A 13,952-nucleotide genomic window follows, 5' to 3' on the forward strand; every position below is an offset into this window, starting at 1 on the left:
CTGCACCTAAATGCCATGGTGAGAGCCCCTGAATGACGCAGGCCTGGAGTGAGGAGAGGCTGGCAACCCCAAGCATCTTCTGGGCCCAGGGACTATACACATTAGCCCTGATATGAGTACATCTGGCCAGTGTTCAATGCTGTAGCCCCTCCCCAGGCCAATGAAGTTGCCTTCAGGCTGACCTGGGGCCCCTCTGTCATTGGTCGCTGGCCCACGGTAAGCCCAGCCTCTGACCCACCTTTCTCATTCCCCTCAGCTAATGGAAGCCCTGAAGGAGCAGGAGGAGATCAACTTCCGACTGAGACAGTACATGGACAAGATTATCCTGGCTATACTGGACCACAACCCTTCCATCCTGGAGATCAAACACTGAGCCAGGGCTGGCTGCAGAGCGGCCATTGGACCTGGGACCTAGGGGAAGGCCTGCCTGAGGATAAAGACGCAGGCAGGACCCCACACTCACTCTGTAAATGCACCTCTGACCACCCTGTATGTGTGTGCTGGCGTATGTGCGGGAGACTGCACACACAGGCAAGGGGTGAGCTTGGGGCCATGGCTGTGGGTGACAACCCATGATGAGCTGTGTGTGCACTTTGCAGCCCCTTTGTGAGGGGCTGAGGGGGACTGGATATGGGAGGGAGACTCTCAGGAGTTAACAGCAAGGACTGGAAGCTTGCATCTAGGATACTGATGAAACGATTCTACCTCTGGATAAGGGTTAGAAGAAGCTCTCAGGAGATGCGTGCTGCCCCCTGCACCCCCCCCCCCAGCGGGGACAAAACTGTTACATTCTCTGTTCTCCAGAATTTGGTGTCCTTGCCAGCCTTTCTGGCCACCATTCAAACCCAGGTTTTCTAAGCTCAAAGAGGAGGAAGGGGTGTTGGGGGGTATAGGGACCCCTGTAGATGGCCTCCTGGGTGCAGAAAAATGACGGCGGACTTGGGTTTCCGGAGCAGCTAGTGTGCTCTGTCCATGCCTCTGGGGTGAGTCCTTTGTAGTTTCCCATGCCCTTGCCAGCCTTGCTCTCCTACCTCCCCTTTCTGGTTTGGCTTCACTTTGGTTTGAGGACAAGAAATAGACACAGCATTTACTTGGGGTGGAGTGCCCAAGGCAGGTGTTAACACTGGGGCCAAAGGGAGTGGTTGCCTGGGAGACGTGCTCCCATGGCTCCATCCTATCGCGGGCGTGTACGTGCAGATGTGCCTTGGTGAGGGCAGGCCGGGGTAGGTAGCCACACCCCTTCCTACAGCTCTCAGGCACACCTGGATCTGGTCCCGTTAGGGCAGACAGTGCTGGTGGGAGGTCCAGTGGAGAACATCGTGGGGCGGGGGGGACCTTAGTCTTCCATTCTGTGAATACATGGTGGGGATTCCCCACCCCCCAGATTTTTAAAGAATGTGATGTCTTGTTCTAGGCATCCAGGCATAGATGCCGTACCTGGACTGCTGACAGTTTATCTCAGTTTTACATGGTTTGTGATTGGCTTCCTTACCCCAGCCCAGAGAAGCCTAGGTGGTCTTACCTCTTCCCCTTCTGTTTGCTTCCTTGAGCATATCTTGTGTAAAAAGGAAGGTTTGGGCATGTTGGGGAGGCTGGGGGGCAGTTGAGGGTGAAGAGACGACTTGGGGTATTTGCCCTGCTTGACAGAGACAGGGCTGTGACCACTCCACTCCTGCTTTCCAGGCTTTTCAGATCCGTTTTAATCATATGAACAGAGTTGTCTCGTGCCGTGTAGATGGTGGGCGGGTGGCCTTGTCCTGGGCTGCCTGGAGGAGCCACACTAGGAGGACAGGAAGGCTTGATCTTGAGATGCAGGTCTCTGTGGGCATTCCCTGGGGTCTAGGGAGATATAGAGAAAGGCTAGGTAGGTGTCTCCTGAGGATATGTCAGAAGGAAGGGAAGTAAACCATGACTTGAGGTTGGTCCAGGTGTCACCCTGGGAGGAGCATGGCAGAGGCCTGCTGAGTGTCGGTCCTAGCCTGTGGGAGCTGCCTCAGGGATGGGTGTTGGTATTTGAAATGGGCCTCCAGTTTCACTGGTGTGTAAGTGTCCAGAGAGGACCACAGAGGCCAGAGTCACGGTACAGCAGAAGAGGAAGGAATTTGTGCCAAGGCAACGAGCAGGGAAGGCTTTTGACCCACGTTGTTGGGCTGCAGGAATAGAGTCCCTGAGGAAATGACAAGTTTGGAGGCTCTGGGGCGCGGACCCTTGCTATAGCCTCTGGAAGAGTGACTTTTGGGGTGGGACTGGCTTCCATGCCTTCCATGCAACACACCAGCCTTCTGACTTCCTTCAGCCAGGATGCACTTAGAGAACTTTGTCAGCTTGACCTAAGATCACATTCGTTGCTTCTTGTGGTGATGACGGTAGGTTTTTGTCATCTCAGACAAGGTCTTACACTGTAGCTTTGGCTGCCCTGGAATTCAAGGAGACCCTCCTGACAGTGTCCTGTGAAGGGGTGTTGCTTTTGCCAAATTGGACAGCTCCCTTGGAGAAGGGTCAGCAGTAACTTGCCAAGATCCGAGTAGGTTGGGGACCAGGCAGGGGATGCACTTTTTATGTGATGCTAAGTCTTCCTTGCATTCCATTAGAAGCCAAGCAAAATGAACTAATGTCTTGCTGCATTTGTTTCCTTTTAGCTTTGAATTGGCTAGATTTTGCTTCAAACTGGTACTTTCTTTGAGATTATACGGAGGAAATTCCTTTTTAAAGTTTTATTTCTCACACACTAAAAACACAGAGCTCAAGAACCAAGCAGAACACTAGGACTGGAGATTGGGTTTGCCAGTTTGCCTGTGTGCTGGTGTCACCTGAGGAGATTCTGAAAAGAATCAGATGATGGCAGGCTTGGGGATGTAGCACAGTGGTCGAGTGCCTAGTGTGAGGGTTAGTCCGTGGCGGCACGAAAAGAAGTTGATGACAGGACCGCCTGTGAGTTTCTGTGTAACTGGTAGCATGGGTGGCCCAGCACCCATGCCTGCGTTGGTTTTCCCAGTGCTGTTAGTGCACAGCTCCAGGTGGCGGCTCCTGTCCAGAAGGTCTTTGGCTCATACAGAGAAACCATGTGAAATGTTTGCCTTTAACTGGGATGATGGAAGATGGATGGCTTTTGGTAATTGTGCCACTGAGTGGTCCTTGCCCCAGGAGAGAATCCAGCTGCTATGAGTAGCCTGGAAGTCTGTATCCCGTAGTGGTCTCCTACCTGGGACCCCTAGAGTCACAGGAAATATGTGCCAGCATATACTGGGTATCAGGCCATTATAAAGTGGGGACAGATAATCAGGTAAGAGCTGGGCCGTGACAGCAGCTGGGTGCAATGGTCACTTGCCTTTGTGGTTTTTGTCCATTTCCTGACTGCAGTGAGGCTTTCCCAGTTACTTCCCCGTCAGTGCCAAATCAGCACCCAGTTCACACTACGAGGACTGAGTTGTGATCCATACTGGTTCTGATGGTCCAGGGGGTGTCATTATACATTGGGCTCCAGCAGGGCATCTGGAGGCTCTACAAGGCCCGAGAAAGTGGGGAATGACTGTGAGGCACTGGCAAATGTATACCTGTCTGTAGACATGACTGATGGGACCTGGGGAAGGGTTAGGGTAGTCACCAGGTCAGCCCGACAGATGCCCAGTGATTCTGTAAGAGTCCAGGTGAAGCTCTTCCCCAATCTTTCCTCCTTACCCCAACCCCCACTGAAGCCCAAGGACTTGCCTCTGTGGTGGCTCCTCAGGTTGGCATCACTAATGTGATGCCTGAAGTTAGAGTGGCCGAGTCTTTAGAGGGCCTCCCTGTCCTGACTTCCATCTTGACTTGAATCAGCATGGGTGTGTCAGGGTAGCTGTGTCAGTTGGCATCTTTTAACTGCTTAGCTAAGAAGGGAGCCACTTCTAGAAGGCTTTGTCTCTGAAAACAGCAAGGTAACAGTTCTTGTCACCCTATTCACCACGAGCTGGGTATCTTTGATGTACTGTCCTTGTGGGTTCCTCTTCCCATTGTGACTGTAATGCAGGGATGTCTACCCCAGAGGTACCAGCGGGGGCAACATCCCAGGCCCCTGCTCCCACAGGCCTACGTTCTGTTGGCCCTGCCTGTTATTGAGACTGTCTGCTTTCCTGTTCTGCACAGCTGGATTTTGTCTGCATGGTTTGGGGTCCTTGTGCCTTTTTTCCCTTGTGGCCACCACACAGGATTCTCTGTTACCCACTGCCCCCTTTTGTACCCCCTTACCCGTTCCCCAGGCCTGTGTATACTCGTGTGTGCCAGCCATGTGTCCCCACCGAGGCCAGCTGGCAGACCCTTTACTCCTGCTGCCCCCGGTCAGGCCCGCTACCCCATAGGTCCCCCAGCCTGTGTTGACTTGGTAACTTTTGTACAGGATCTTTTGTTACAGTCTTAAGCATAGGGAACACTTAGTCCTTCTGTACCTGCAGCTGGTTTAGAAGCCCTGCATCCCAGACAAGGGTAGCCTTGTGCAGACCAACTTCTCCCACAAACCTCTTCTGTGTGGGTGTGGGTATTTATAGAAGGCAGATCGCCTTTAACCTGAGGCACTGGCTCCAGCAGTCTGCAAGGCTCCACGCGGGGCTCTTCTGGAGGAAGCCCCAGCCACGTGGTTTCCAGTGCTTTGCAATACATTTGAGTTTAGGGCCACTGCGTCTGGTGTCTCCCCCGTGTGTGCTGAAGGAAATCATTTGCTACTGTCCCTGCCTGCTATTATCACCTGTCCAGCCCTTCCTTGTCTGCTGGTGCTCAGACCAGAGTGCCGTTAATAACCAGACCGATGTCAGGACAGGGACGTGACAGCGAGTGCTAAGGACACAGCCTGCTGGCTCCCAACCTCAACTCTTCATGCTCTGGGCTGGGCCTTCTGGGGCCCAGGTGGAAGAAGCTACCGGCAATGGGTTCTGATTCTCCAGTGATTACATCTCGGGCTTTGCCCCGGTGCCAGTAATTGCCTTAGCTTTGGGGTTGGAAATTCCACTTTAGGCCCCAGGGAGGGGAGAGGGGTGAGTCCCAGGCCCTGAACTGTTTGCCTCCAGCCTGTTCTCTTCTGAAACAGGTTTTCAGCGTGGGCACCTTCCAAGGAACTGTAATGTACAGATCACAGTGTAAATAAACAGTTGGCTTTTTGTTCCTGACTTGTGTGAATGTCTGTAGGGGAGCCGGGAATTGAAAGGGGATGGAAGAGGTGGAGGGAGAGAGGCAGGCTTGTGTCCTGGCTTCAGGGTGACATTTCCTTTGAAAAGCAGTCTCTTTATGGTGTGCTACAACTGAGGTGGCTAGTGCTGCCCCCTAGAGGAAGGGTAGAGCAGGGTCTGGCTCCAGTCAGTCCTGGCCTGCTTTGCCTAGAGATGTGGCTCAGAAGCGCCCATTTTACCCCGTTCCAGCCTCAGACCTGTGGTTGAAAACTGTCCCCCTGCAGCAGTGTTCTTTCTCAGCGAGGGGTTCCTGGGTCATACTCCTCCCATGTCATCCATTTTGTACAGGCTCAGGTGCCCCTCTCAAACTGCCTCACAGGGCTAAGATGAATTCTGCTGTGCCTTGGATTACCATGGCAATTTAGGATTGTGTGCTCCAGGTCCCAATGTTTCTACCCTTTGTTCTGTATGTGTTCTGAAATTCCAATAAAAGAGCTCACTGGTCACCCAGGCCAGGATCTTGGCCCATATATCCTCCCCATGCAGACCCTGTGTTGGGTGCTCTAAGGTGGACAGACAGTTCTGCACTGGACAGGTTTACCTGACTCCTCGCACCGAAGAGTCACTGTCAAGTACAGACTTGGAGGTTCTGCACATATTGTCTCCTCAGTGTGGTCTTACTACCTGGGGCCTCCAGACAGACAGATGCAGGATAACCCAATGAAGTTAATGTGAATGAATTTGATCTTGGATAATCCAGTGAGCCTATGGGAACCCACATGTCTGCATGGACCCAAATAAGGTCATGTTCAGTTTGCAGGTACATTGTCTCTGAAGCTGCCCCACTGAAGAAGTCATCGACTCTACTACAGTGCTGGAGGCGGGGAAGCTCAGAGATGGTGATGGCCCAACCTTGGCTAACTAAGTCTTCCCATGGGGCTGGTCTAGCAGCCTGATTCTGGTCCCTGGAGCATGAGGAGTTTGCTGCCCCTGGACCTCCACTCAGGTGGAAACAGCATCTTGACTTCTGGACAGAAAATAACTTCAGGATATGTCCATATGAAACATCTGGGTTTATTAAGTAGAGATGGCAATCAGGTATGTTTGAGACAGCCTGGACATTGAGAGAATGAGTCTGAGGTGGCCCTCAAGGATCTGAACTGTAGTTATATAAGTGATTTTGTGGCTTTTGAAGTTACAGTGCTCAAAGAGCATAACTTAACAAAGTAGGTTCAGTGCTTAAATGTAGGTGGGCATGGTGGCATATCTTTAATCTTAGCAATTGGGAGGCAGAGGCAGGTGGATGTCTTATGAGTTCACAGACAGTGTGGTCTACAAACTAACACAATTCTTGTTTTGAGACAAGGTCTCGCTGTGTCTCTAGCTGTGTATCTCATAAGTAGACCAGTTTGACCCCAAACTCAACCTGCTGGCCTCTGACTTGATGGTGCTGGGATTTAAGCTATGTGCCGCTACATCCAGCTTCAAACAAAAAAGTTGTTTCAAAAAATAAAAATATACAAGCTGCTTTACTGATTTCTCATCTTCAGAACTCTCTGTTTGCAAATGACAGTGCAGTGGTTTATGGGGCACACTGCTCTGGTTTAAGGAGAGGGGATGCTAATGAACTTCACAGACCACACAGGCAAGCCGGGAGACCCATCCGAGACCGTCTCAGAGAAGGGACTTCTCAGCCAATCTCATTTGTCAGTTGGGTTGGTTTTTCATGCAGACAATAAGAAATACAAACTAGATTTGGGTTAAGGGAACCCTTCCCCTTTCATGTTCCCTTATTTTTCCATCTTTCTGTTCTGTCTCAAGTCCTGCTTGCTTGTTAACCCTTTCCAGACCATGGCTTGGAAGGCTCCAGTGTTGTTCATACCACCCTTTCCTGGGTTCCAGGACCCCCAGCAGATCCAATCCTGCAGGTCTTCAAGTCCCTTATATGAAATGGTGGAGTACTACATGTAATGTAACATGTCCTCCCATACAGTTTAAAGCCTCTCTGGATTACTTTCCTTTACAGCTTTTCTTAACATTTAGGGGAGGGTATGCCATGGTGAGTGTATAGGAGTCAGATAAGAACATGTTTAAGTTGGATCCTTCCATGTGGGTCCTGGTAATCAAACTCAGATTGCTGGGCTTGGTGGCAAGTGCCTCTACCAGTTTGAGATTTCTCATTGCTCCTAGGTTACTTTTTAAAGATTTATTTATGTGTATGAATGTTTGGCCTGTATGTATGTATGTATGTATGTATGTGCACCTTATTTGTGTCTGTGTATGGTTGTGAGCCACCAAGTAGGTGCTGGGAACTAAACCTGGGTCCTCTGCAAGAACAGCAAGTACTCTTTAATAGCTCAGAGTATTTTTAATAACACAAAGTAAATACTGTATAAATGATGTCGTTTAGGGGATAATGACAAGAGCCTATACATGTGCTATACAGATGTAGAGGTTTTGTTTTGTTGAGACAGGGTCTCACTGCATAGCCCTGGCTGGCCTGGAGCTCGCTATGTCAACCACCTTGCTCTCAGCTTGCAAAGATACTTCTTCTTCTTCTGGGATCACAGACCGCACCTGGTCCCAGATAAAGGTGATATATATGTGTGTGTGTCTGTATGTATGCATGTTATTAGGCTGGAGAGATGGTTCAGCAGTTACGAGCACTGGCTGCTCTTAGAGGACCCAGGTTCAATTCCCAGCACACATATCAGGCAGCTCACAGGAGAGCAAGTGTCTCTGGCATGCACATATCCACACACATATACATGTAATTAAAAATAAAATCTTAAAATATATTATGTGTATGTCTTCCTGAGTGTTAAATCCCCTGGAACAAATGGTTGTGAGCCATCATATGAGGGCTGGGAACTGAATTCAGGTCCTCTCCAAGAGCAGTAAGTGCTCTTAACCACTGAGCCATCCTCCTCCCACGCCCAGATTTTTTTTTTGTAAATATTTTTAGGTCAACAGAAGGCTCATTGGGTGAAGCACTTGCCACACAAGCCTGACGACCTGAGTTCCATCGCTGAAACCCACATCGCCATGGAAAGAGAGAACAGATTGAGCAGTCGTTCTAGCTTTACACATGTGCTGTTGCACAACACCCCATAATACGTTTTTAAAGTTTTAAAAGGAGATTTATGTGTGTGGCTGTTTTGCCTGTGTGTATGTATGTGTACCATGTGTGTGCCAGGAGCCTGCAGGGCCAGAAGTGGGTGTTGGGTCCCCTGAAATCAGAGTTATGGGTGCTCGGGAGTCACCATATGGGTGCTGAGTCAGACCCAGGTCCTCTGGAAAAGCAGCCAGTGCCCTTGACCACAGGGCCATCTCTCCAGCCCTGTGGTAGAGATACATTTTTTCAGTCCATGGTTCCTTTATCTACAACACAGAACTCCCAGAAGCTAGGCACATAGAGAGGGACTCCCTGTGGCCGGGTGGCGTTGAGGTGCTGTCTCACTACCAGATGAGGACACCGAACCACTCCAGGGACCCAGCTTGCCACAGTTGCCCAGAATTCAAGCTCTGATAAGGCAACCATTCAGAGCAGGACTTGACTTGTTCAAGTGAGGGGAGGGACTGCTGTCCTGGAGAGGCCTCAAGAAGGCAGAGCTCGTGGAGCCCTGAAGCTGGAGCACCTCTCCCTAACAGGGCTGAACAGAGGGTGTGGCAGGAGGGGCAGGCACCTGGGAGCAAGAGTTGGGAGGTAGCAAAAATGCACCTGGGCTCAGTCAGTAAGAACAGGACAGGTCTGGGAAGGATGGTGGGCCCACTGCAACCTGGCCTAGCTGCCCAGATGGCCTGAGGGAGTCAGCAATTGACCAAGTTTCCTGGGTAAACTGAGCCTAGGCCCAGTAACTCTGGAGCCAGCATTTGGTCTGGGCTGACAGTTACCAGGGGATTGGAGTGGCGTGTGGCAACTGCCCCTCACACTTTCCACCCTGATCAGCCCTGGTTCTTGTTCCGAGTTCCAGGTTTATGAGCTAACTTTGGTGTCTCAGATTTTGACTTAGGAACTATGACACTGCAAGTGTGATTGTGTGTGTGTGTGTGTGTGTGTGTGTGTGTGTGTTTGCTTTTTTTTTTTAAGCCAGGCATGACTTTAATCCCAGCATCTGGAGGCACAAGCAGGTCAATCTCTATGAGTTCAAGGCCAACCTGGTCTGCAACATTGAGTGTGAGGCCAACTAAAGCTACAAAGAGAGTCCTTGTCTTAACCCCCTCCCAATAAATAATACAAATTTTAAATATTGGCACAGGCAGACATCTGCCACATTGCATATAAATGGAGGTCAGCAACCTTGGGTCACTATTGGTTCTCATCTTCTACCATGGTTGAGATGTTCCCTTGTTAACTCCTGCAAACCCCATGTCCACAAAGCTTCCAGGTTATCCTGTTTCTGCCTCCCATCTCGCTGTAGCAGTGCTGGAATTGCAAACTCTACTCAGTGTGCTTTACAGGGTTTCTTGGGATGTGAACTCAGGTCCTAAAACTAGCATAGCACTTGCTCTACCCACTGAGCTATCACCTCAGCTCAGTATTTGAGGTTTTGATAGACCTAACACTCGAGAGTGTAACAACACTAACTCTGAGCCCACTTACATAGTACAGGCTGTAGGGTGACACTGTGCCTTGGAGAATAAGATGACCCAAAGGAGAGCTGTCCGGCCAGTCCACACACACAGGGAAAGTATTCATCTATTTAGAGCTTGAAACAGTGGGCTCCATGACAGCGGGTGCATGCTCCTCAGAAGATGTGCCTTTCCCTAAAGGAACCTACCTGAGCAGAACTGGTCCCTGATGTCAACCAGGCTAAGTTCTTACTCTCCAGAAGCCTCATGGGCAGTCCTGTCTGCCACTGCAAGGGCACATTCAGAGAAAGACTCCCATAGCCTGTAGCAGCTATGGGTGATACTCATAGAGGATTCTGCCTTCTCTGGGTCTCTGGAGGAGGTCCAATTGATTCCTCTCTTGATTCGGATTCTCCTCGGAGCCCTTCTTTCCCTCTCTAAGTATGTTGCTAAGTGCACACCGAGCCAGGAATGGTAGTACACACCTGTGATCCTGGCGCTGGGATGCTGGAACAGGCGGAAGAATCGGAAGTTCTAGGCCAGCCTGGGCTTCATAAGACCTTTTCTTTCCTTCCTTCCTTCCTTCCTTCCTTCCTTCCTTCCTTCCTTCCTTCCTTCCTTCCTTCCTTCCTCCCTCCCTCCCTCCCTCCCTCCCTCCCTCCCTTCCTTCCTCCCTCCTTCCTTCTTTTTTTCTTTTTTTTAAAGACATAAGGGAGAACAAACACCATTACGTAGAAAAGTCAGGGAGAGACTAAACTATGCTAACCATATTGTGAAAAGCAATCTACTTTAAGATGTCTGAAAGTGTGGCTACCAACTCTCCAAAAGAATGCAAGTTGCACACTGTCCCTGTCCCAATGTTAGCAGACTTATTTCAAGCTTTGTGGTGTCTGGGATATTTGATCAATGGGAAAGTGTCAGGTTGCTTCAGTACCAAAGGAAAGGGGGTCAGGCTGCTTTTCCCCCTCCTGGGAACTAACCTTAGCAGTGAAAACTGAAATTTTAAAATTGCATTCTTGCTTGTGTGCACGTGTGTGGGTGTGTGCGTGCCGAACAGTGTGTGGAGGCTCTGCAGAGCACAGCTTGCAGGACACGTTTTGCTCCTCCCACTATGACCTCAGGTTGTCAGACCTGGCATCTGCCTTTGCTCACCAATCCATCTCTCTAGTTTGTTTCCATTTTCTGAGAGTCTCAAATAGCCCTTGCTGGTCTCCAATTTCTGATCCTCTTGCCTCAACCTCTGGAGTTCTAGGATTACAGTCACACAACATGCCTAGCTGCCTATTCTATTTTTAATTCATGCAGGGCCGGGATTACTGGCTAACACCTATTTTGCGGATGAAGAAACGAAGACTAAATGGTGGCAGTAGGGATGCTGGGCATGGCCCTTATCATGTGGACTCAGCACCCCGCAGTTTGATCTATTCCATGCAGTGACCACCAACCTCAACCTAGAATGGAAAGGCACATGGGCTTTAGGTGGCGTCCCCATCAGTTACTACCCCTGTGGTTCGCAGTGGGAATGGGTTAAATGGTCCGAGGCTGAGTTCGGTTGGCAGGCCCTCAGCTGGCTGTGTCTGGCTCACCTCACAGCTGGATCCCTTGACGGCTAGCTGGGCTGGATCCTCCCCTTTCTCCATATACAAAAATTAGCTCAGCACAGACTAAAGGGGGGCTGATATCCAGAAGAGATGTTTTAAGTTATAACTCAAACAAAAAGAGCAAATAATCCAATTTTAAAAGGACTCGAGTGGGCATTTCTCCAAAGACAAACGGCCAGTAAGTCGAGGAAACGATGCCACATCAGCCATTGGCACACCTGTAAGGATGGCCACTATCTAAAACATCCCAAGACGGGGTGGAAATGCTGGGAAGGAGATGAAGAAAGCAGAGCCTGTGTTCAGTGGTGGACCTCTCAGATGGTGGAGCCATCATGGAAACTGCAGAGTCCTTTAAAGATAAGTTGGCATGGTGGAACAAGCCTTTAGTCCCAGGGTTTGAGTTCAAGGCTACTCTGGCCAACACATCAAGAGTTCCAGGCCAACCAGGGTTACAAAGAGAGACCCTGGCTCCAAACAAACAAAAAAGAAAAAATTAAAAATAAACGTATTCATATAACCCACAGTGCCACTTCTGAGTGTGTATCCAAAAGGACTGACACAGTATCTCATCAACGTGCACACTCTTCCCACAACCAAAAAAGTTCACCATGCATTCCAGTAGTGGCTGTGCATGCCTTTAATCCTAGCATTCAGGAGGCAGATGGGTCTGTGTGAGTTCAAGACCAGCCTGGTCTACAAAGTGAGTCTCTGGACTTGAAGAAAAACAAAATAACAGTCTACCGGGCAATAAAAGGTAAAGAGAATGTGACATGTGCCTACTAGAAAATAAGGTTCAGCCTTACAAAACCGGGACATCCTTTCCGGAGTTACAAGAAAGTTGAGGAGCTGACAGAAGTAAGCCAGTCCCCACCAGACAGATACTGTATCGTTCCTCTTATCCAACTTCTCAAAAGAGAAAGAATGACGGCTGTCAGGGACCTGGAGAAGGGGAATGGTATCTAATGGGCAGGGTTTCGTTGTGCAAAATGAAGCAGTGCACCCTGCCTGGTGGGGCAGCCTGGATCACAAATTCCTGGACTGCTGGGCTCCAGAGGGAGTTCAAAGCCCTAGGGTTAGAGAGTGCCAGCTCAGGTAACTCAGCAAGACCCTATCTCAAAATATTATAAAGTAAAAAGAGCTGGAGAGATAATTCAGTGGTTAAGACTTATTGCTGATGAAAAGAGGATTGGGTTCTTTTCCTAGCGCTTACCTATATGGTGGCTCACAGTCATCCATAGCTAGTTCCAGGGAATCCCAGTCCCTTTTCTGACCTCTGCTGGCATAAGGCATATACTTGGCACACATACATACATGCAAGCAAAACTTTCATAAAATAAAAATAAATCTAAAGATCTTAGAGAGGGAGAGGGAGTGTGTGTTGGGGCTCTAGCGATAAAAGACAGCAGCAGAGCCTTGTCTGTCATCCAGGAGATCCAGGTTCAGTCCAAAGCAACAACAAAAAACAACAACAAAAAATCCGTAGCACTGTGTTGTACAAGGTACAAATGTCCAGTTAACACTACATGTAAACTTAAATCCTGTGTTTTTAACACATACACATCCATAAGGATATCCTTAGGTTTTACAAATTTATCCCATTTTGCACTTAAAAAAAGTTCTCCCCATAAATAAGGCTGAATTTACTTGTTTTAGCAACGCACAAACCCTCTGGGGCGTTGCCTTCGCCAGGCTCTGGTATGTTGCTGCCCCCTGCCTGGCTGCCCTCTCCTCCCTCTTGGAACAGATGGCATTGGATCCAGAGACCTGATTTCCCTTAAATTTTTAAAAATTAAATATTTAAATAATAAATCTAGGAACTAGGGATGTAGCTCTGTTGTAGGTGCTAATTTAGCACACAGAAAATTCTGGGTTCGATACCCAGCACCCGGTAAAACGGGCTTAGTGGCCTATGCCTGAAATCCCAATTCTTGGGAGACGGAGGAAGAAGGATCCTTAGTTTATTGTCATCCTCGGTTACAGGATGTTTGAAGTCAGCTTGGGCTACGCGAGCCTCTGTTTCCAGTAACAAATGTTGATGCAAACGTCTACAAAATAGAAGATCAATAAAAAGAAGTAGACAGTGGTATAAGCACTCAGGCCCCAAGCCCTCACCTATTCCTTTCATAGACTTGAACAAAGCTTGATCAAATTAACGTCCCGTTTGTCCCCCAATCCCGGTCTCCCTCTGGTGTCCTTCTCCCCCTGATCGCGGTAGTCTCCCCCGCTTGGCCTCCGTTAATCACCCGGGCCTCCCCACCGCGCCCTATCCCCGAGGTCTGCAGGCTGGTTCCCCCGCGCTCGGGGGCGCGCAGACGTCCACGCTCAGGCCGGGCTTCACGCACATCTCTGCGGCCTTGCCCGGCTCAGTGACGCGGCCCCCGCGTGAGACGCGTGCGGAGGGGGAAGCGGAAGGTTCCGTGCTAGCAAGACTTTCCCGTGTCCTCTGAGGACCGATTCGGCCGCTACCCGATCTCCGGGATAACCAGACGCCGGGCGGAAGGAAGAAGGGAGAACGTCAGTCACAGCCCCTCGGTGGGCGGGCTCTGCGCGGGGGCGGGGCCTGCAGGGAGGGCGGGGCCTATCCGCCTCGCTGCCCTTACCACCTCCCCTCCACTGAGAGCTTCCACGGCTTGCTTGGCTGTCA

General features: G+C 50.0%; 1 protein-coding gene across 3 annotated transcripts in view; it reads left to right on the forward strand.

The window, feature by feature from the left end:
- Rab11fip4 (RAB11 family interacting protein 4) overlaps positions 1-5,135 on the forward strand; it is a 104,430-nt gene extending 99,295 nt beyond the window's left edge. For all 3 annotated transcript variants that reach the window (XM_005076987.4, XM_021231138.2, XM_040749264.1), the window contains one exon: positions 257-5,135. In XM_005076987.4, coding sequence (XP_005077044.1) covers positions 257-373 — 117 coding nt within the window. In that variant the 3' untranslated portion in view covers positions 374-5,135. The remainder of the gene's footprint in view (positions 1-256) is intronic.
- Positions 5,136-13,952: the final 8,817 nt, after the last annotated feature.

The sequence above is a fragment of the Mesocricetus auratus genome, unplaced genomic scaffold (assembly GCF_017639785.1).
Source record: "Mesocricetus auratus isolate SY011 unplaced genomic scaffold, BCM_Maur_2.0 Super-Scaffold_100007, whole genome shotgun sequence".
Lineage (NCBI taxonomy): Eukaryota > Metazoa > Chordata > Mammalia > Rodentia > Cricetidae > Mesocricetus > Mesocricetus auratus.